Genomic DNA, 19,996 nt, shown 5'->3' with positions numbered 1-19,996 from the left:
GCGACTTGTGCGATGATGCAACAATCCATGTCTTAAAACACCCTGCAAGCACCTATACATGGATGTTCGTCTTCACTTGCAGAGTCGCTCTTCCCGTTTTTATGGTATGCTGTGGCCCAACAGCCAACACATCTCTAGATACAACCTGTACCAAAAACCGTGTGTTGTCGTGAACAGCTATTTCTGGTTATCCCTGGCAGAGAGTCTTGACGCCCAGGCCGACCCCGCCACCCACTCACACCTATGGAGGTTAGCAGGTACCTAAGGTTACTACTAACTTAGTACCTACTAAGGCATAGGGATAGTTGGTAGTAGCTGGCGTATTGGATGGATCGTAGCTTTCCTAGCCAACAACCCAACATCACCCTTTACCTTCAATCAACATATTCTCTTCGGCACAACCTTGTTTCTTCACGCGCATACTATTTTCATCCCAATCATGGGCCGGGATTGATCAAGTATCATGAATGGAGCCCACGAACGCTGGCTTGGACTTGGAAAAGGAGCTGACGTGCTCTGTAAATCTCCCCGCCTTTTTGACTCCAAAGTCGATGGCTGTCAACTGCTAACCTTGTCTGTAGATCTGCACGGAGCTCCTATACCAACCTTTGACTCTTCTTGATTGCCTTCACACGTTTTGCGGTGCCTGTCTGAAGGAATGGTTTACTTTCCAGGCTGCGACGGCCGAGCGGGCGCCAAACCCGCCTGCTCCTGGTACAAACATTTTTACATGCCCGTCATGTCGAGCTGCTGTACGGACGACCCAACATAATGCGACCGTCGTCACTCTCTTGGATATGTTTATAGCAGCAAGCCCTGGCAAGGATCGTTCAGCAGCAGAGAAGGAAGAGATGGCAAGGAAGTATAAACCTGGCGACCAAGTCCTCCCGACGATAAATACACATCGAACGGCGGATGAGCGGCGCATCGACGCTGAAGACAGAAGGTTGGTGGAGGAGGTTCGAGAACTAAGTTTACAAGAGGCGGGAGTATCTTCGGGGCCACCAAGGACGCGGCGGAGACGTGAGAGTCGATCTGCGGACGACAGAAGAAGGACAAGCAGAGACAGGGAAAGGGACCGAGGCAGAGATAGAAGCGTCGATAGCCGTCATCAGCGACGAGGAAGCCGTCGCCCACGAGCTGATGAGGGAGGTCGGCATAGCTCTGATCAACTCCATGTCGAAGGCGAGCGACGACGTCGACGAAGCGAGTCGAGGCAGCGCCAGATTGAGCACCAGTCATCGATTCGATCACTAATCAGCTCGGGAGATATGAGTGAGAGGGATATCGAACGAGAAATAGAGTCATTTGCCAGACAGATCCAGGAAGAAGGTCTCCTCGACGGGCTCGATTTGGACAACATCGATTTGAGTCGCGACGACGAGCTCAGCAGGAGGATCACTGAGGCATACCGACGTCGGCAGAGGGATCGAACACGCCAAGAAGCGAGGAGGAACAATGGAAATAACTATCCCCCGTTGACACGATATGCCGAGAATGCGGCAGCTGGGGACCCTCGCATGTTGGCCCCAGAAGGAGGTCGACCAAGAGAAAGATCCCGACCACATTCTCGGTCTGCGAGCGCTGCAAGTGCTACCAGTGCTGCGAGTCAGACAGAGGAACGGAGTCGTCCGCCAACATCTACGAACTTAGCAAACTTAGAGGTCCAGGAGCCAATCCGAAGGCCTAGGAGACGGACTGCTAGCGGAGGTCGAAGCTCTACCACTCCAGTATTTCCGACCACTGCTGAACCCAGGCCTGCTGCTCGGTCCTCTACGGACCTGGGATCGAGACCCCAGGCTTCTGATATAACGCAGTCCCGACCTAGCTTTAGCGAGGGACGCAGCACGAGCACACCCATCCATACCGTACCGTTTCCCAACCCAACAGAAGCGGCTTCATTCAGCAACAATACCGGGAATATGTCGTTTGCCAGTCGTCAAGGAACCTCTCAAAGTGCATCGGTCCCTCCTCTATTCTCCCATCATGATGCAGCAGCCGGCCGGGCAAACAGACCTCGTCCGGTTGATCTTGCTATTGTTCATCAGACTGTGACCAGCCCGATTAGTAGTCCCACCGTCTCAGGATACCAGAGGACCAGGTCACAGCTCTACCCTGAACCTTCAGTCAGCTGCTCACGATGCAACAAGCAGCACATCGAATATGAGCTCCATTACAATTGCTCCATTTGCGCCAATGGACAATGGAATGTATGCCTCAACTGTTATCGGGCTGGCAAAGGCTGTCATCACTGGTTTGGGTTCGGCCATGGTGCTTTTTCCAAATGGGAAAAGATTCGCCAGCAGAAAGGGGATGCTTCACTTCCACAGCCACATACACTGACAGCTCTCCGTTACCGTCCTCCCCGCTCATCTCCTGGCGGGGCAGACGGACGAAAAACACTGACAGCGGACGATCCTCGACATCGGTTAGAAAGCGGTACTTTCTGTGCCAAATGCTCCGCTTGGACGAACGAGTGTTATTGGCGGTGCGACATATGTAACGAGGGCGACTGGGGCTTTTGCAACGACTGTGTGAATCAGGGAAGATCATGCACACATCCCTTACTTCCAATGGCTCACGAAGCCACCCAGTCTAACCAACACAGGCCTGGAAGTCCTCCTAGATCACCTGGTCGACCCACGGCAGCAACAATATTTAAGGGCCCTAACGCATCCAGCATCAAACCATTCGAATACTTGTCATTCACCACAAGATGCGACTTGTGTCAGGAGCCCATCCAACCGAATCAAGCACGATATCACTGCTATCAGTGTACAAGCTCCTTGGTATCAGATGCTGCACCAGGTGATTACGATATATGTTCTTCATGTTATGGGAACTTGATCGTACAAAGACAGATCAGCCCTGAAAACGGCCATTCAGGTTGGAGGAGATGCCTTAACGGGCATAGAATGGTAGTCATCGCATTTACGGATGGGAAGAGTGGGCGATGGAGATATATAGCCCAGGACTTGGTAGGAGGCCAAGGATTAAAGCCAGAGGCAGCTGAAAAGGCAGAACACCGCGAGAAAGGACTTCAGAAATGGGTTTGGCACGAAAATGGTCAAGATTTAGCCCGGCTTGTCACCAAAGACGTGTCAGAAACGGCGCCGAGCGAGAGCGGTTTCGCAAAGAGCTTGCCACCTGATGGCGGAGTCGGACTGAAGGCGACTGCGAGGTTTGGATGGTACCCCAGACCGGGAGCGGACGACGAACTTCTCTTTCCAAAGGGAGCGGAGATCAAAGAGATCGAGGATGTGAACGGAGAATGGTTCTTTGGAGCATATATGGGTACTCGGGGCTTGTTCCCAGCGCCATATGTGCGGTTAGAACAGGATGCCTAAAATTGCAAGAGCTGGCGACGCCGTGATGGACACGCGAGAATCTAATACTTATTTATATAATGGCTGCGTTAGTGATTTGTATTTGTTGGTATCCAGGCTTGAAGCCGTATGGAAGTCGGTGCGGGACTTGGTCATCCAACACCGACAGCCCGGGATTGCGCCATTGCCGATTGCGGCCCCACCATCCAAATACATTTCCCTTTGATCTCTTCTATAAGCTCAACTTATTCCTGTTGTGGGACACCCCGACTTTTGTGACTGTCAATTGGTTTGGTCAAGATCGCGACACTTCACACATTAAATCATGTTCCGTCCCAGCGTCAGGCGGCTTGCAGCTGCCGCGGCCAAAGCTGCGGCAGCTCCCAGCTCTCATACCCTCAATGTGTCTCGAGCTCAAGGTGTCTCGAGAGGTTTGACAGGAGGTGCGCCTATCATCAATGTAATCCCGGTCCTTGAAAGGGAATCTGACCTATAATAGCTATTGGAAATACCCCTCTCATCCGTCTGAACCACCTCTCCGAGGAGACTGGCTGTGAGATCCTCGGCAAGGCAGAGTTCATGAATCCTGGTGGTTCCGTCAAGGACCGCGCAGCGCTGTACGTTGTTAAGGACGCCGAGGAGCGCGGTCTCCTCAAACCTGGAGGCACTGTTGTCGAAGGGACCGCAGGAAACACCGGTATCGGCCTCGCTCACGTCTGTCGTTCGCGCGGCTATAAGCTCGTTATATACATGCCAAACACCCAGTCTCAGGGCAAGATCGATCTTTTGCGGCTCCTCGGCGCTGAGGTCTACCCGGTCCCTGCTGTCGCGTTCGATAATCCCGAGAACTACAACCATCAGGCCCGTCGACACGCTGAGCGACTCGACAACGCCGTTTGGACGAACCAATTCGACAACACAGCCAATCGCCGTGCGCATATCGAGACGACGGGCCCTGAGATCTGGGCGCAGACAGATGGAAAGATTGACGCTTTCACATGCGCCACTGGAACTGCTGGTACCCTAGCCGGCATTACAAGGTATCTGAAGGACGTCTCTGATGGCCGGGTCAAGAGTTTCCTTGCCGACCCTCCAGGCAGTGTGCTTCATTCTTATGTATCCTCTGGCGGCAAGCTTACCGAGCGCACGGGTTCCAGTATCACCGAGGGTATTGGACAAGGTCGCATCACCGACAATCTCCAGCCTGATATTGGCCTGGTGGACGGTTCGCTGCACATCTCAGACGAGAAGAGCATTGAAATGGTCTACCGATGCTTAGATGAGGAGGGGTTGTACCTCGGTGCCAGCTCCTCTCTCAACGTTGTAGCTGCCAAGGAGGTTGCTGAGAAGCTGGGCAAAGGTCATACTGTCGTCACTGTCCTCTGCGACGGTGCTTACAGATACGCTGATCGACTGTTCTCGCGCAAGTGGTTGACAGACAAGAAGCTTCTGGGAGCTATTCCCAAGCACCTGGAGAAGTACATCGTTTTGCCTTAGAGGCATCCCATATAAAAAGAATCTCGTTGATACATATATAGTACATGATAATTCCCCCGCTATCCGTGATAGATCGTCCTCATGTAGACTCCGGGTCTTCTCAAAGTGCATGAATATTTTCGACTAGTTATCCTCTACGTCGTTCCTAGGGCGGGGCGCAGCAGGCAAATGTTGTTTCCAGCTGGGCTGTCGGCCTGTGACTCTCTCATACGCCATGTCCCAGCCAAAAGAGTTCTTATCGGGACTCATCATAACAAAATCTTCGATGTGTTTTTCCATAAGATCGTGGATAGGCTGCAGGTCTTTGGCATCTTCACCGATGATCTCCTGTGCTAGTTCTATCGCCCTTATGTTCTCGGTAAGAGTCAAAATGTAGTTGAAAGGAGAAACGTGTTGCCTTTCGGGTACGTAGTTATCGCTGTTGGGCTTGACTCGGCTGTTGATAGGATTCAGGTAGGGTGAGCTTGTTAAGTCATCGGATTCTCGTTCAGCCCATGCGCTGGTGATAAACTCAACATTGTCTCGAAGCTCTCGGATCAAATCATCCACTGGAGCTCCGGCTGCCTGCTGCTCCTTGACTGCAGATGCTTGGGAGAAGAGAATCATACCCCGGATAACGGGGTTCATATGAGGCTGACGGCGAGGGGGTGTGTTCTTAGCAAGGTGCTCAGGGCGCTGAATGATATCCCAGACCATTTTATTCCACTTCAGAGCCTGTTGCGTCTCGCTCTCCTCTCCTTTCGGGGATATGATCTTGCGGTTAATAGATGCCAACAGCAGGATGACAGTGCAGTCGCGCTGTAGACTTAGTCCGGTCTTTTCAACTTGCTGGGCGCATTCAATGACGACATACGGCTGCCCATGATGGCCTGCACGTCGAGTCACGGCGTCGGCATGCCAGCGTTTGAGTTTAATTCCAGCTTTCTTGTAGCCAGCAAGCAGCGTGCTTATGTTATCCCATTCCTCCTTGGTTTTCATGAGCTTTGTTGCCTCTGCAAAAGCCTTCATCGAGTTTGGGACATCGTGGAATCGATCAATGGTCTTGAAAGTGTGCTCGAGCCCATCGACTTCGATGGTGACGGGATTTCGCTGGATGTAGTCGCTCTTGTCAGGGTTGAAGACAAGCTTCCTCGCTTTCTCGGGTAGGTGGGCAGGGAGAATGATCTTCTCTTGAATTTCTGTGAGAATTTCATTCAACTGGGGATTTTTGGTCTCGGCGAACACCGCACTAAAACCTTGTCGATTGTCAACTTCCTGTATTATAAGTGTTGCACTTTTTTTTTTTTACTTCACTTACTGCGTGCAGGAGATATACTGAAGCGTCTGTACTGGATAGCAGGCAGTGCAAGCGATGCCCGTAGGTTGGCCACAGGCCTCAAGCCCGAAATTAAAGATCTGTTCAGCATTGTGCTAACTGTCTCACAGTGCTGTGATAACTTTTGAGGTTTCAAGGCTTGGGCAACTCCTAGGTAGCTAGTTTCATAGAAAGGTATTATGCATTCCATGGAAAAAGGTACCGGATGAACTGTCGGCCGAGCCAATCAGCAACGGGAATTGGAAGCATTGGGAGGAGCTCCAGAAATTCTAGTGCCTGTCTCAACAACGTCAATTACTTGTATAATTCACGACAAGTCAATTTACGATGAACGTCGCCAGCGTGGGACGGCCAGTTGGCTGTCTCAAGTCTGCTCTTAGACGGACAAGACTCCTGAGGACTTTCGAAAGGAGTGTTTCTTCAACAGCCGTTGAGCCTGTGCCCAAGCCGATACCGAACGCCTTCAGCGCTGAACAACGTATGTATCTTTACGATCTGCAATATTGTGAAAACAATATCGCTGACATTTAGACCAGGGGCGGATCTCACGAAGGTTAGCAAATTTCATATCTACCCTCGAGTCCCGAGTATTCGTACCACCCACCCCGATCCCATGCCCGCACTTCTGCAAAAGCAACTCGCGAAACTCGATCCGACTGGCGCACGCACACGACTGTTCTCAAGGGAGCACGCCGACAGCGCTAAGGTTGGCGACGTTCTGATGGTGACGACAAAGGGTGGAGAGCCCTTTGCCGGCGCTTTTCTACAAATCCGACGCCGAGGCCAGGATACAGCGATCCAACTGCGTGGACAGATGATGAAGGTTGGTGTGGAGATGTGGTTCAAGATCTACAGCCCGACTGTGACGGGTATCGATATTATCTGGCGACGGCCCAAGAGGGCACGACGAGCACGCCTCACGTACATGCGGAAGCCCAAGCACGACATGGGTAGTGTGGATCAAATGGTGTTTGCATGGAAGAAGGAGAGATATACTCTACGGTCACGAGCAAATCAGTCTGGAAAACCCTCTGGAAGACAGCATGCCAAGATTCTCGGACAGAAGAAGAAATAGACGAAAGTATGCACGGGATGTGGTTGTATGATATATTGTGTATAAGAACTTATTGAGACATCTATAAATCGTTTGCTCAAATCTGTTTCTATCATGCCAGTAATCCAAAGGAGGAAGTGATGGTCTTCATGATGTTGATGGGTGTATAGTAGCATGAGAAACTGTAGCTACGGCTTCCAGCGTCAGATCATTTGATTCGATTGTTTTATAGACAGCCAGGTCGCCAACTACATGGCTCTTTGTATAGATTCCCAGCCATTATTGACCATATACTCAAGGCTGTTCATTTTGTCGTTCGTTAAAAGCAGCCCGTTGTTGACGATCTATCTGTTGTACAGGGTATATGTTTCATGGCAACCAAAATCACAGCCAATCATTAATAGAAGCTGGGGGATTTCCGTCCTATGAAACGTCGTACTTCTCTATTATACGATATCTCATTTATTCGAGTGTCACGATATATGTTCATGCGAGCTTGTTTGAGTGTGGAAGATCGAAACAATCTTCGTCTGATGCTGATTACTTCTGTGAACCTTGTCATGCTTACCATTTGTTTGAATCTCTACAGGCGCTAGGAGGCGTTCGAACACAATGAGCCCCGGAGAAGACGCGGAGTGGTATGGTCGATAGGACATGAGATTATTCAAAACTGTCCGAGTTCTTCAATTGATGCAAAGCACTAGATATTGTTACCAATTTCTACTTCAAATTCGGCTGAAGCTGCAACTATCAACTCAACTATAATGTACTAAGCTGGGTCTATGGTTGCATAATACTAGGGTTTCACAGAAGGTTTCACAAGACGCTAGCTAATAAGTGTTTACCTGGCCGTTTACTCTGTACACACATTGAAGCTTATTAGTTTGACCTACCTCCAATGATAGGCAGTTGAGACAGCCCAGCGCCATGCATCGGGATTTACAGCCGGTTGATCGACCCCAGCGTTTCGTTCCTCGCGCAGGGTCCACCCTGGTCAAAACTAATGAACTCTCTAAATTCCACGGCTTATGTATCGAGTATCTGAACCCCTCGCCCTTCAAGATAGAAGGAGTCGGCATCACTCAAAGGAATGCTAGTTGTTTCAAATGAACCAGCGAACAAAAAGGAGAAGACAAAAAATATGTACCAGATTAGTCCCAAGTCTATTTATACCACGCTGTGCATTGTCTCGAGGATGTATCCAGGGGAAATCCACGGTATGTTCTCATGCGAGGAGGTGTAGGATGCGCTTGGGATCAAACTGATAGAACCCAACGCCCAGGTATAAACCTAACGACCGCCTCACCATTTGGGTGTGCAACTTATTTATAGCTAATTACCTATCTTTGTAATTCCCGTGTGCGGCCATATAAAATTTCAGGTCGAAATTTCTTGCAGGGAACGGATATTCAACACCAATTCAAATCGATAAAACCCCGGTCTATCAACAGTCCATCAACTAGCCGCTCTTAGCAAGCGCTGAAAACCAGCTAAAAATGGACGCTACGAAGGATTCCGCCCAAGCCTTTCAGGGGATGCTTCCACTGCAACCCGGCAACGTGGAGGGCAACGAGAAGTTCCCCAATTTTTGTTTACACGCGGATGCCCAATCTAGCGACGACTGCGACTGCAACCAGCAGCAGCGCTACCAAGAGAACAAAGAAGACTACTACGTCTACCAGACAGATCTCAGCATCAACAACAATTCTAATCAGCATCATCAACATTTCCACAATTCTCCATCTGCTTCAATATCGGCATCATCTCGCTTATCGTACATCTCCACCGTCTCGGTCTCGGCTTCATCTTCATCCTCAAGGATATCTACCGCTTCATTCGAGTCACTTCCTATTACCCCAATTTCCGTATTCGAGGCCTCCCCACACTCTCCTCGCTCTTTGTCCAACAGGCTCTCCTCGCCCGTAACTGGATTCATCGCCCGTCGTCGAACATTCACACAGGATTCTTGTTCGCTCTCATACTCTCCACCATCTTCACCGACCCCGCGCACAAGGCGGGACAAGTCACAACTGCATGCGGCTCGAGTGCAACGGTCAGGCAGCAGAACTACAAATACAACATTTCTTCTAGGTCTTCAGATAGGGAAACAGTCAACCAATTCGCGAAGGTTCCCGCCCAGCGCATCTACTCCTGCAGACGCTCTTGCTGCTGTTGAGCCTCCACATGACCAGAAGTTGACGAGAATGGCTTTTGCAGAGCAGCAAAGATGGGTCACGGTCCAACAAAAGACCTTCACAAAATGGTATTTATGTTTTAAATCCCTGGCCTGCAGTATGCTCACATCCTTTTTCCAGGCTCAACACGAAGATCGAGGCTCGAAACCTTGAGGTTAAAGACCTCGTGAAAGATCTTAGCGATGGTGTAAGTTTACTTTCTGTATAATTTTCCCCTAACTGTCACTGACATCTATGCATAGGTCATGCTGATTCATCTCCTCGAATGTCTTTCACACGAATCGCTCGGCCGTTATGCCTCGAAACCCAAGCTTCGAGTACAAAAATTTGAGAATGCGAACCTGGCACTTGACTTCGTCAAGTCCAGGGGTATTCAAATGACCAACATCGGTGCTGAGGATGTGGTTGATGGTAACCAAAAGATTGTTCTGGGTCTCATCTGGACCTTGATTCTTCGATTTACCATCAGTGACATTAACGAGGAGGGCATGTCAGCAAAGGAGGGTCTCCTGCTGTGGTGTCAACGGAAGACGGCGTGTTACGACGAGGTCGAGGTGCGAGACTTTAGCGCCAGCTGGAACGATGGTTTGGCGTTCTGTGCTCTATTGGATATCCACCGACCCGACCTTATCGACTATGACGCCCTGGACAAGAAGGATCATCGAGGCAACATGCAACTAGCATTCGATATCGCACATAAGGAGATTGGCATCCCTAAGCTGCTTGATGTGGAAGATGTGTGCGACGTGGCCAAGCCCGATGAACGATCTCTGATGACTTATATTGCATATTGGTTCCATGCATTCTCGCAAATGGAAAAGGTCGAGAACGCTGGACGTCGCGTTGAAAAGTTTGTCAACAACATGCAAGGGGCATGGGAGATGCAAAGTGCCTACGAAAGGCGGATGCGGGCGCTCTTACAAGCCATTCAAGAGCAGATCGAGGTGTGGAAGCAGGCTACGTTTGAAGGAACATACGCCGATGCCAAAGCTCAATCAAACCAGTTCTTTGAGTACAAAAAGGGTAAAAAAAGACAATGGGTCGCCGAGAAGAGTGACCTGGCAACGTTGCTCGGAAACATCAAGACCAAATTGGGGACTTATCGCCTACGTCCATACGATCCACCAGCGGAGTTGAGCCTGGATGCTCTCGAGAGGAAGTGGGCAGAGTTAGCATCAAATGAGATGACACGTGCCCAGCTAATAAACGAGACAATCCGAGAGTAAGTCGACTATCCTCAATAGATGCCCCCCCTTCCTTTTCTTCGATTAACATTGTCATAGCATCAAAAACGCCCTCCGCAAATCTTTTGCTGACAAGGCAAATGATTTTGCAATGGCTCTCAATACCATGCAGTTGGCCATCTCTGGCCTTGACGGTGACGTGGAAGACCAACTGCACCATGTAAGGAAGCTGAGTGAGAGCCTTTCTCCCTTAGACCAATACTTGGACAAAATTTCAGAGCTGGATCAGAAGTGCCAAGAGGCCAATATTGAGGAGAACGACTTTACTACCTACACATACGACGAACTGTCATACGAGCTTGGTCTTGTTAAGACTTCGGTGCAGAAGAAACTTGCGTTTTTGGAGAACCAGATGGTAGCGCGAAGCATGACAAACCTGACCCCTATCCAGCTGGAAGAGTTCGAGAGTGTTTTCCGTCACTTCGATCGTGACGACACAAACTCTTTACAGGAACTTGAATTCAGTGCGGCGCTTGCGTCACTGGGGCTTGTGTTCTCAGAGGATGAAATGCACGACTACTTCCTCGAAACATCTGGTGGGCGCGACTATGTAACGTTTGAGCAGTTTATCCGGTTCATGGTGGATGTGACAGAAGATCAGAACACGGCAGAACAAGTCTTCCAGTCGTTCCGCGAGGTGGCAGACGGAAAGCCATACGTGACAGAGATGGATTTACGACACAGCTTGGTGCCCGACGAAGTGATTGACCAACTTATCGAGATCATGCCGCCTCACAGTGGGCCAGATATGTCGGAGGACAGAGGAATGCCACAGTACGACTACATCTCCTTCATGGAGAAGCTGATCAACGATCAAAATAACCAGCAAGAGAACCCAGAAGCTACACAACAGAATAGGAGCGACGCTGAGCCACAAAGCCCTCACACAAACGGGGTCTAGGAGAAACAGGGTGAAGACCCATGGCTAGAGATGCACGCATCAGTTCAAATGGAACTGAGTATGAAACTTGGCATCACGAGTCCGAAAAGGAGGGAGGGGTAAAATATGGAGAGAAAACGCTGGCGAGATACAGTATACTTACATGTCCCTTCTTAATTATGCATCGCCTAGTGGCGTTTTACCTTGTGCTGGCGAAGACGGAGGGTGCATTTCACTTACGGTAAATAAATATCCCATTGACTTATACCAGAGAGGGGTTGACTATTTGGTGGGAGCGAATGGATGGCCGATCAGGATAACAACACATTAGGCGTCCAACCCAGCTTTCTTGGGGGCATCGCCGTAGGAATGTGTCTCTTTTTTATTTTCTCCTTTTTAGTTAATACCACCAAGAATCAAAGACTTGATAGACCGAAGATTCTGTTTATTTGTTCGATCTGCTGTACACTCACATCAAGTTGAAAGACCTAACAGTACCTTTGAGACGATCTGTGAGGGCGGAATGGTTTGAGGCTGGGACTTTGGTATCGTATCATGTCATATCATGTACGTGGACTTTACAAACTAGGTGCCTACCTAAGAATAACAACTACCTTACCTAAGTACCTATGAAGTGCCAACTTATTGGACTTGTCCGTCGAGAGTGGAGGGGAGGATTTTATTGGACGGAAGATTGTGCATGTTTGGAAGGGTGGGAGGAAGTATACGGCAAAAGTGTGGGTTCACCGACGCTGAGCTGGGTATTTTGATTCGGTGTAGAGTCAACTTCGCCGAATTACATTGACAAAGCGGAATAACTACTTAACATTTGCACATACAAACTTTTGAACAGTTGAGAAAGCAAGGTTATAGGTATCAAATACGGCGATGCCGGATGGTGGCGGCAACTGCATCGGCGTCTTCTAGACGGGCGAAGACGATGTCGGACTTTATACAGTTAGATATAGCCGGTCGGATTGTGTGAGAGGGATGAAAGGTGGGCTCCGCAGTTTCTTAGCCTTGCGCAATAGATAAAAAGTTACTGGGGCGATATGGACTACGACTTCAGTTTCTCCTCCTCTCTTATATTTCTGCCTCTAGATAGACAATTGGGATCCCGGACTCAAGATCTGCACGGTCAATTCGATCCAGAGTCGAATTTCCCAGTATGCCGTGTCGTTCACAGCTCTTCCGTGCCTTGAGAGCACCCGCCTCCTGCTCCGGTAGCCGGAGGACTGTTTCTCTAAGGACCAACATCCTCGAGAGAAGCCTTGCCCACTCAAGAACGCCCGCCCGATGCATCGCGACTACAGCCCCGAGGCTCATCTCCCAAACTCGGGCACAGCAAAGCAAGCTGACATCCGAGACGTACCCGCAACTCGAGCGCGACGCCCGGTTCGCCCAGGTGACCCCCGAGCACGTTGCGAGGTTCCGTGAGATCTTGGGTAACAACCCCTCGGCCATTATTGACGGAATCACGGGCGGCGGAGCGGGCGTCGACGCGGCCGACTTTGAAACGTACAATGAGGACTGGATGCACAAGTACAAGGGCCAGTCGAAGTTGGTGCTGCGTCCAGGCACCACCGACGAAGTTAGCGGCATCCTCAAGTACTGCAATGAACAGCGTTTGGCTGTCGTACCCCAGGGAGGAAACACGGGCCTTGTGGGAGGCTCCATTCCCGTTTTCGACGAGATCGTCATTAGTATGGCTCGCATGAACGAGATTCGTTCATTCGACGAAGTCAGTGGTTCACTTGTTATTGACGCCGGCTGTGTGCTCGAGACTGTCGACTCATACCTTGCCCAAAAGGGTTATATCTTTCCTCTCGACCTCGGCGCCAAGGGCTCGTGCCACGTCGGTGGAAACGTCGCCACAAATGCTGGCGGTCTGCGATTGCTCCGTTATGGGAGCTTGCATGGCACCGTCCTCGGTGTTGAGGCTGTTCTGCCTAATGGTACCGTCATCAATGACCTGTGTACCCTGCGAAAGAACAACACCGGCTACGATGTGAAGCAGCTCTTCATTGGTGCAGAGGGAACTTTGGGAATTATTACAAAGATCGCTATTCAATGTCCCCAGCGATCTCCCGCTGTTAACGTTGCTGTGTTTGGCATAGAGTCGTATGATAAAGCTCAGCTTGCCTTCCGTGAGGCTAAGAAGCAGCTATCAGAAATTCTATCTGCATTTGAGCTAATGGACGGCCGCAGCCAGAGAATCGTTTCAGAGGTCAAGGGCCAGGAGCATCCCCTCGAAGGAGAATACCCTTTCTACTGCCTGATTGAGACGAGTGGTTCCAACGGCGAGCATGACTACGCAAAGCTAGAGACCTTCCTTGAGGATGTCATGACCCGAGAAGTTATTGCCGACGGTGTCGTCGCCCAGGACGAGACGCAGCTTCGCAACCTGTGGGGTTGGCGTGAGGGCATCACCGAGTGCCTTGGCCACTGGGGCGGCACCTACAAGTACGATATCTCTATTCCCCTCGACGAGATGTATACCATTGTTGAAGATACCAAGGCTCGTCTGATTGATCTGGGTCTTCTGGGTGACACGTCTGACCACCCGGTTGTTGACGTACTTGGCTATGGCCATATGGGCGATTCCAATCTGCACCTCAACATTCCGGTGCGTCGTTACGATCCTGCAGTTGAGAAGGCCCTGGAGCCTTGGGTATACGAATGGATTCAGAAGCGTAGTGGTAGTATCAGTGCTGAGCATGGTTTGGGAATTGCGAAAAAGAAATTTATCGGTTACAGCCGAGACGACACAACGATTGGTCTGATGAAGCAGATCAAGAATCTCTTTGATCCCGTGAGTTTGATCCCCTCGCCCCGTCCATCTTTCAAGCTTGGGTAAACCCCCAGCCATCGAACGCTGCGTTGTGGAACCCTATTTTCACCTCAACCCTCTGTTACAATTCCCCGGCATTAGGGCTGACATCTGACCCAGAATGGCATCATGAACCCCTACAAGTATATTTGATACCCCGGTCTCTTGGGCTCGTACCCGAGTGACAGCATATGTGACCCCCCTTCCCTTCATTGGGGTATGCTGCAGCGTCATTCGTACTGCTCAGTCATTCTAGCTGTGGCTGGGCCAAACGACCTCGATAGCCCCGCTGACCTAAGCGAGCGCGAATGAGCAAAAACTTGAATAATGAGGCCCAAAGCGTTGTATAAGCAAAAGTGCTGTGCACATTGCGGTTATGGCTGTTTTGTGTATAGCCATCTGAAAAAACAGCCATGACCCTCAAACACCCAACTACGTATGCATACATACACAGACATGCTTAGATAAGGTCGATAGCCGATTTGGATAGCGTTGGTGGTAGTCAATCAATCCACAGGGCGGAACTATCTCCGTCATCTTGCGAAACGTGCAGGTCACTGCTTATTTTCAGCCATCACATTATCAGGTAAATTAATGCCTAATTATTTGCAAGACGCAAGTCAACACGACTGGGAGTCAGAAACATGACTCGGCCGGTTAATGTTGACACTTCGTAATGAGTTGGTTGTGTCTCATTGCATCTCAAAGGCCTCCTGCCTGTGCCCATGCCCATGCCCATGCCCATGCCCACGTCCTCGTCATTTGGAATCTGTCAAACAGGAGTAACGGAGCTGCCCTCCACTCCGTGTTGTTTATCAAATAGCCAGCTTCAGCTCTTAAACTTGATAGCCAACGAGGAGCCAATGCCGCCCTTCCTCACACACCTCCCTGTCAGCCTTATGGGGCGGACGCTGCAGCTTCTCCACAAGAAGCCGATGCGCTAGGCCAAAAGTTCCCTGTAAGTGAAGACTTGCTCGTTCGCATATTCCTATCCCAGTCCAAAGTCCCTGTCGTGGGTCCCTTACCGTTGACGTCGCCAGTCCCAATCGATTCCAATTGGATTGTTTCGCCATACCTAGCATGTGCCGAGCCATGGCCCTTGAGAGCTTTACACCCGGTGGATGTTGTGAGCGGCCGTCGCCAACTAGGTCAGGTCGAACGAGAGCTCTTGACACTCCTTATTCGTCGTACATGGTGGCCCTCATTACCGCGATGAAACTTCACCAGGTGATTACCTTGAAAGGAGCCATCTTTACATCTCCGCGTCGAGGTGGCTCTAATGACTGTGTGCAAGATGGACTTCCGTGACGTGTGGGGTGATAGACAGTTGACAGGATGCCTCATTGCAACAGATGCCGGTGACAGTTTAGGTGCAGCATCGCAGACGGAGTAGCCGAAATCCTGGCCATCCCATAGTTCTTTCGTTATAATAGAAGCTGCCCCGAACACAACTTGTCAAGATGACATCCTGCAACTCATCCTCCTTATCAAGATAAATATGGTTGGCGTCCCTGGGAAATACAAAGGCTGCGAAACTTGCCGGCGTAGAAGAGTCAAGGTAAGTCTCTATCATCTCATCGTAACTCTGCCATCCAAGCTCACATTCTCGAACAGTGCAGCAATGAGAGGCCCTACTGCCAGAAGTGTATATCGAGTGGAAGGCAATGTGAAGGTTATGAACGCGAACGAGTCTTCATCACCGGGACGCCGCAGAACAAAGGCAGAGTAGCCTCGCATCCGAAGAAAAGCTCATCCTCCAAGAAGGACAGCTCGCCTTCGTACGAGGAACCTCCTAGAACGCTCGATATCACGCCAGTCCATCCTCTCACCTCAGCCTGGGACGATCACACACTTGTGTCAAGTCAAGGAGTGGAGTATTCGGTTCTCGTCTCAGCTTTGCACACCAGGCTTCCATACACTCTTCCAGATCATTCAGCTGATGGCTCCACACCCTTTCGCATTACGTTCCCGCCATATACACCGACAGACTTACAGTCATTACTGGGCGAAGGAGACTTTGGTGTAAGAGCACAATGCTTAGCACGCTTACCGAGCGTATATGAGCAAGATGACTCGGCGCAAAGTTACTGCATCTTCTTCTTCGAGGTTTGTGCAATGCCTCTACTGATTCCAAATGACTGCTGACACTTAGCTAGCATGAAACAACATATGCGTTTGGCGAATCAGGGTCTCAACAGATGAGACGAATGGGGCCGGCCTATTTTAGTCACTTTCCCAATCATCATTTCTTTGTGCGGGTGTATCGACCTCTAGCTGTAAGTAGCGTTCAACGGTTCATGGTTGTTTCGTTCTGCTGAGTGCAAGATAGACCGGCTTCGCTCTCCTGAGGCGACAAGATACGTTTTTATCCTCTCCAGATTGGAAGACTGTCCCGTGGCAGAGACATCCGAAGTCTCTCCTGGACCATCTCCTAGACCTTGTTCTTCTGCTGCCAGCCATCTTTTCTCAAGTTGATCAAATTGTTCCGTCAGAACCAACCCTCCATCGACGGCACAGCGCTCAGCAGCTTCTCCGGGATTGCCTTTCCCTCGAGAGACATCTTGATGCTTGGTTTCAAATGGCCAACCGTCCCAGTTTTGAACATCCCGTGGCCTACTGGACTGAGGAGCTTATCAGTCCCGGAGGTCTTATTCCTTTCACAAATTCGTACGCTTTCAGGGACGCAAACACCGGACTTGCCTTCCTATATTACTGGATGACACAGATCCTCTTTCACCAATGCATTGAAAGCTTGCACCGAGCCATCTACCAGCCAGTCATCGACGCTTACCCAAATATGTGGCCTGACTTGCCATTCGACTTGCAGATCGATCTCAATCGATATCAGCATGGGCGCATGTTTGCAGCAGATATCTGCCGTGGACTCGATTCAGTCTTGCATGACACTGTTCAACCTGATATGCTGATTATGCCGATGGCCGTGGCGATGGATTTGTACAGAGATATTAATTCGGTTTCGCAGGATGGCCTCATGGAGATCATGTGGATCGACAACTTTCGATCGCGGCTCATTGAGAAAGGCCAACATGTTGCCGGTGTTTTACAGAGTCAAACATGGTCCGAAGTAGCGACTTTCTAACCTCGGGGACAATTGACATGTCCCTTATTCAGGAACATTAGTCATGCGCTTACCTTGTACCCCTTCTCCTATTTTCTTTGCCTCACGAGAAATGACAATTCCATTCTTTTCATTCGTCAACAACCAGCTTCGTACACAGTCGAAGTAGGGAGTCGAGAGACATATATAGACTGCGAGACTGCAAAAATGAATTAATGGGGCTATGATAGTTAATTTCAGTATACAAGCACTAAGCGGAGTATATGAAACCAAGATGCGATCAATTGTTTCCAGGGGCCGATGGTTGTTTGCACGGATTTGAAGTCTATATAAGCATGTAGAAGGGAGCCAGCAGGAAGGAGAGGTCCGTGCCCATTATGCGGAACACGCAACGGTGTTTTTCCGGCCCGTTGCCCGCTAACTGGGGAGCTACAGCTCTCAGCCTTCCGTAGGTACCAGGCAGGCTGCCGTTCTGACGAAGCTGAGCACCCCAATACATCAACGTCAACACTCCTTGAGCCTCGCAACAACTCCACGATTCGCCTTCATACACCAAAAAAGCACACTGTATACTCCCGAACACAGCGATTTCGCAACAACTCTTCTTTAATTCTGCACCATGGCATCCGGCTACGACAGAGCTCTGTCGGGTGAGTTCACACAACGGGCCTGTGTTCAATGATATATCCATCGCTAACAATAAGTGTAGTATTCAGGTCAGTACCATAACAACATTCACGACAAGCTTCCTAACATCTGAAAAGTCCCGACGGCCACGTTTTCCAGGTCGAATATGCCGGCGAAGCTGTCAAGCGAGGTAGATATCAGGTTTTTGGTTAACAGCTTTGTTACGGTGGCTTATACCTTCAATAGGAACTTGTGCTGTCGGTGTCAAGGGTGCTGATGTTGTTGTGCTAGGATGTGAGAAGCGCTCCGCCATGAAGTTGCAAGATACTCGCATCACCCCTTCCAAGATCCAGCTCCTCGATCACCACGTCGCCCTCGCCTTCGCTGGCCTAAATGCGGATGCTCGTATCCTCGTCGACAAGGCTCGATTAGAGGCACAGTCCCATCGTTTGTCAGTCGAAGACCCTGTTACTATCGACTACATTACCAAATATGTCGCTGGCGTCCAGCAACGGTACACACAGGCTGGTGGTGTCCGACCATTTGGCATTAGCACTCTGATTGTTGGCTTCGATAACGGCAGCGATGTCCCTCGGCTGTACCAGACTGAGCCCTCTGGCATCTACTCTGCCTGGTGCGTTATTCAAAATGATAAAAATATTTGGCGAATTTTCGAAACTAATGATCTAACAGGAAGGCAAACGCTATCGGTCGTTCAAGCAAGACTGTTCGCGAGTTCCTCGAGCGAAACTACAAGGAGGACATGGACCGAGAGGCTACCATCCGGCTTGCCATCAAGTCGCTGCTCGAGGTTGTTCAAACCGGAGCCAAGAACATCGAGATTTCTCTCATGGCACCTGGCGCCACCATCGAAACACTACCTACGTCCGAGATTGAAGGCTACGTCAAGGAAATTGAGCAGGAGAAGCAGGAAGAAGCTGCCAAGAAGAAGACGGGACGGACCCCCGGAACCGGCAGTGCTGCCATCCTAACCCGATCTCAGGATGACTCCGCTGCGGAATAGAGAGGCGTATGGGAAGAGTTTACATAGACAAGAGCACGAGTCTCTAAAGTCGGGACCCAGTGCCATTGTATTAACACAACTAATGACGCACGCATTCTCTCAGAACGTATCCCCGTGGAAGTGACAAATCGCTATGTATCCTGAACGCCGTGACTTTCCTCTTTTTATCTGATCTTGTTCTGGATTATCCCAGCTTATCGGCTTCCTCTGTCGGGTCAAAGATGGACCTGAGTCCCTTTGTCTTTTGCCTGTCGTCCTTGAGCATCTTATTGTCCATTCGTACGTCGTCGCTCTCAATTGAAAGAGCTGCCTGAGGGGTCTTTGCGTCGATAACAAAGTGGTTGTCGCAATGAGGGCAAAACTCGTCGGCCTCCTCGAACTCCTTCACGTCCTTTCTGAAGCACTTTCTGCACTTCTTGCACGCAAAAATCATCTCGAAGCTTTCCTTAAGAGGGTGTGACTCCTGTTCGCTGTGGCATTCGACACAGTCGAACCATTTCCGACCTGTAGTTAAAGTTAGTTAGTAAGGTGAGCAGGAAACAACTTGAAGTCGCCAAGACTGGCTTCAATAAACTTTCGACGTACAACAAGGCGACCGAACGGAAACTTGGGCGTTGAGAATGTGTTTGCTAGACGTTGATTAGTCGCAGGATAATGAATGGAATCGTGGCATACCATACCACATGGTAGCAAATAATAAGCAATCTCCGTGGTTTGCAATATGGTTTGCGCCGTTGGAAGGAGTGTTCACAACTGAATTGTGGTGTCTGAGAATAGTTACAGGTTGAGTTCAGATGAATGTCGGTAGAGTTTTGGTGGGGTGTATTAATCAGGCTTTCGGATGCACTTTACGGCCCCTGATCACAAGCCACAGGCGCTAGAAGATTACCTACTAGAGCAGGCAGGCACTTCAGCAGATGGACAT

General features: G+C 50.0%; 8 protein-coding genes across 8 annotated transcripts; 6 read left to right on the top strand and 2 right to left on the bottom strand.

Moving 5' to 3' along the window:
* Window positions 1-354: 354 nt before the first annotated feature.
* On the top strand, window positions 355-3,426 carry FOBCDRAFT_289831 (uncharacterized protein). Its single transcript, XM_059611757.1, has 2 exons — window positions 355-518; window positions 582-3,426. The coding sequence occupies exons 1-2, from the start codon at window positions 468-470 to the stop codon at window positions 3,345-3,347; spliced, it is 2,817 nt and encodes a 938-aa protein (XP_059466933.1). The 5' UTR covers window positions 355-467; the 3' UTR covers window positions 3,348-3,426.
* Window positions 3,427-3,564: 138 nt separating this feature from the next.
* FOBCDRAFT_21009 (tryptophan synthase beta subunit-like PLP-dependent enzyme) lies at window positions 3,565-4,885 on the top strand. The gene is made up of 2 exons (XM_031175912.3): window positions 3,565-3,769; window positions 3,826-4,885. Exons 1-2 carry the CDS (start codon window positions 3,652-3,654, stop codon window positions 4,821-4,823), a joined length of 1,116 nt encoding a protein of 371 aa, XP_031047045.3. The 5' UTR covers window positions 3,565-3,651; the 3' UTR covers window positions 4,824-4,885.
* Window positions 4,868-6,282, bottom strand: FOBCDRAFT_217408 (uncharacterized protein). Its single transcript, XM_031175911.3, has 2 exons — window positions 6,121-6,282; window positions 4,868-6,058 (listed from the first exon to the last, which is right to left on the bottom strand). The coding sequence occupies exons 1-2, from the start codon at window positions 6,227-6,229 to the stop codon at window positions 4,947-4,949; spliced, it is 1,221 nt and encodes a 406-aa protein (XP_031047044.2). The 5' UTR covers window positions 6,230-6,282; the 3' UTR covers window positions 4,868-4,946.
* A 145-nt stretch (window positions 6,283-6,427) lies between these two features.
* FOBCDRAFT_217407 (translation protein SH3-like domain-containing protein) lies at window positions 6,428-7,294 on the top strand. Its single transcript, XM_031175910.3, has 2 exons — window positions 6,428-6,616; window positions 6,675-7,294. Exons 1-2 carry the CDS (start codon window positions 6,466-6,468, stop codon window positions 7,211-7,213), a joined length of 690 nt encoding a protein of 229 aa, XP_031047043.1. The 5' UTR covers window positions 6,428-6,465; the 3' UTR covers window positions 7,214-7,294.
* A 1,394-nt stretch (window positions 7,295-8,688) lies between these two features.
* On the top strand, window positions 8,689-11,532 carry FOBCDRAFT_270815 (uncharacterized protein; the record flags this gene model as incomplete). The annotated part of the gene is made up of 4 exons (XM_031175909.2): window positions 8,689-9,455; window positions 9,508-9,574; window positions 9,630-10,609; window positions 10,671-11,532. The coding sequence occupies 4 exons, from the start codon at window positions 8,689-8,691 to the stop codon at window positions 11,530-11,532; spliced, it is 2,676 nt and encodes an 891-aa protein (XP_031047042.2).
* A 798-nt stretch (window positions 11,533-12,330) lies between these two features.
* On the top strand, window positions 12,331-17,859 carry FOBCDRAFT_258235 (uncharacterized protein). The gene is made up of 9 exons (XM_031175907.3): window positions 12,331-14,323; window positions 14,737-14,777; window positions 15,191-15,299; window positions 15,339-15,467; window positions 15,636-15,711; window positions 15,802-15,899; window positions 15,956-16,447; window positions 16,498-16,617; window positions 16,671-17,859. The coding sequence occupies exons 1-9, from the start codon at window positions 12,680-12,682 to the stop codon at window positions 17,439-17,441; spliced, it is 3,480 nt and encodes a 1,159-aa protein (XP_031047040.3). The 5' UTR covers window positions 12,331-12,679; the 3' UTR covers window positions 17,442-17,859.
* A 180-nt stretch (window positions 17,860-18,039) lies between these two features.
* FOBCDRAFT_237820 (nucleophile aminohydrolase) lies at window positions 18,040-19,071 on the top strand (the record flags this gene model as incomplete). Its single annotated transcript, XM_059610175.1, has 4 exons — window positions 18,040-18,074; window positions 18,185-18,237; window positions 18,294-18,681; window positions 18,741-19,071. 4 exons carry the CDS (start codon window positions 18,040-18,042, stop codon window positions 19,069-19,071), a joined length of 807 nt encoding a protein of 268 aa, XP_059464411.1.
* A 76-nt stretch (window positions 19,072-19,147) lies between these two features.
* FOBCDRAFT_20973 (uncharacterized protein) lies at window positions 19,148-19,886 on the bottom strand. The gene is made up of 3 exons (XM_031175904.3): window positions 19,752-19,886; window positions 19,657-19,700; window positions 19,148-19,575 (listed from the first exon to the last, which is right to left on the bottom strand). Exons 1-3 carry the CDS (start codon window positions 19,754-19,756, stop codon window positions 19,256-19,258), a joined length of 369 nt encoding a protein of 122 aa, XP_031047037.1. The 5' UTR covers window positions 19,757-19,886; the 3' UTR covers window positions 19,148-19,255.
* Window positions 19,887-19,996: the final 110 nt, after the last annotated feature.

This window comes from Fusarium oxysporum, chromosome III, assembly GCF_013085055.1.
Source record: "Fusarium oxysporum Fo47 chromosome III, complete sequence".
In the NCBI taxonomy this organism is placed as follows: domain Eukaryota; kingdom Fungi; phylum Ascomycota; class Sordariomycetes; order Hypocreales; family Nectriaceae; genus Fusarium; species Fusarium oxysporum.
Note: the sequence above shows the minus strand (reverse complement) of the source record. Positions and strands in the feature narration are given on the sequence as shown.

Excerpts from the sequence above, each read along its gene's own strand:
- FOBCDRAFT_289831 (XM_059611757.1), top strand. The coding sequence starts at position 468 with ATGGAGCCCACGAACGCTGGCTTGGACTTGGAAAAGGAGCTGACGTGC. Across the intron at positions 519-581 it reads AAAAGGAGCTGACGTGCTCT|ATCTGCACGGAGCTCCTATA; the intron begins GTAAATCTCCCC and ends CCTTGTCTGTAG.
- FOBCDRAFT_21009 (XM_031175912.3), top strand. The coding sequence starts at position 3,652 with ATGTTCCGTCCCAGCGTCAGGCGGCTTGCAGCTGCCGCGGCCAAAGCT. Across the intron at positions 3,770-3,825 it reads CTCGAGAGGTTTGACAGGAG|CTATTGGAAATACCCCTCTC; the intron begins GTGCGCCTATCA and ends GACCTATAATAG.
- FOBCDRAFT_217408 (XM_031175911.3), bottom strand. The coding sequence starts at position 6,229 with ATGCTGAACAGATCTTTAATTTCGGGCTTGAGGCCTGTGGCCAACCTA. Across the intron at positions 6,059-6,120 it reads CAGTATATCTCCTGCACGCA|GTTTTAGTGCGGTGTTCGCC; the intron begins GTAAGTGAAGTA and ends ACAATCGACAAG.
- FOBCDRAFT_217407 (XM_031175910.3), top strand. The coding sequence starts at position 6,466 with ATGAACGTCGCCAGCGTGGGACGGCCAGTTGGCTGTCTCAAGTCTGCT. Across the intron at positions 6,617-6,674 it reads CGCCTTCAGCGCTGAACAAC|GGGCGGATCTCACGAAGGTT; the intron begins GTATGTATCTTT and ends CATTTAGACCAG.
- FOBCDRAFT_258235 (XM_031175907.3), top strand. The coding sequence starts at position 12,680 with ATGCCGTGTCGTTCACAGCTCTTCCGTGCCTTGAGAGCACCCGCCTCC. Across the intron at positions 14,778-15,190 it reads ACCCTCAAACACCCAACTAC|CCAACGAGGAGCCAATGCCG; the intron begins GTATGCATACAT and ends TAAACTTGATAG. Across the intron at positions 15,900-15,955 it reads GCCGGCGTAGAAGAGTCAAG|TGCAGCAATGAGAGGCCCTA; the intron begins GTAAGTCTCTAT and ends ATTCTCGAACAG.
- FOBCDRAFT_20973 (XM_031175904.3), bottom strand. Across the intron at positions 19,576-19,656 it reads TTCCGTTCGGTCGCCTTGTT|GTCGGAAATGGTTCGACTGT; the intron begins GTACGTCGAAAG and ends CTTTAACTACAG.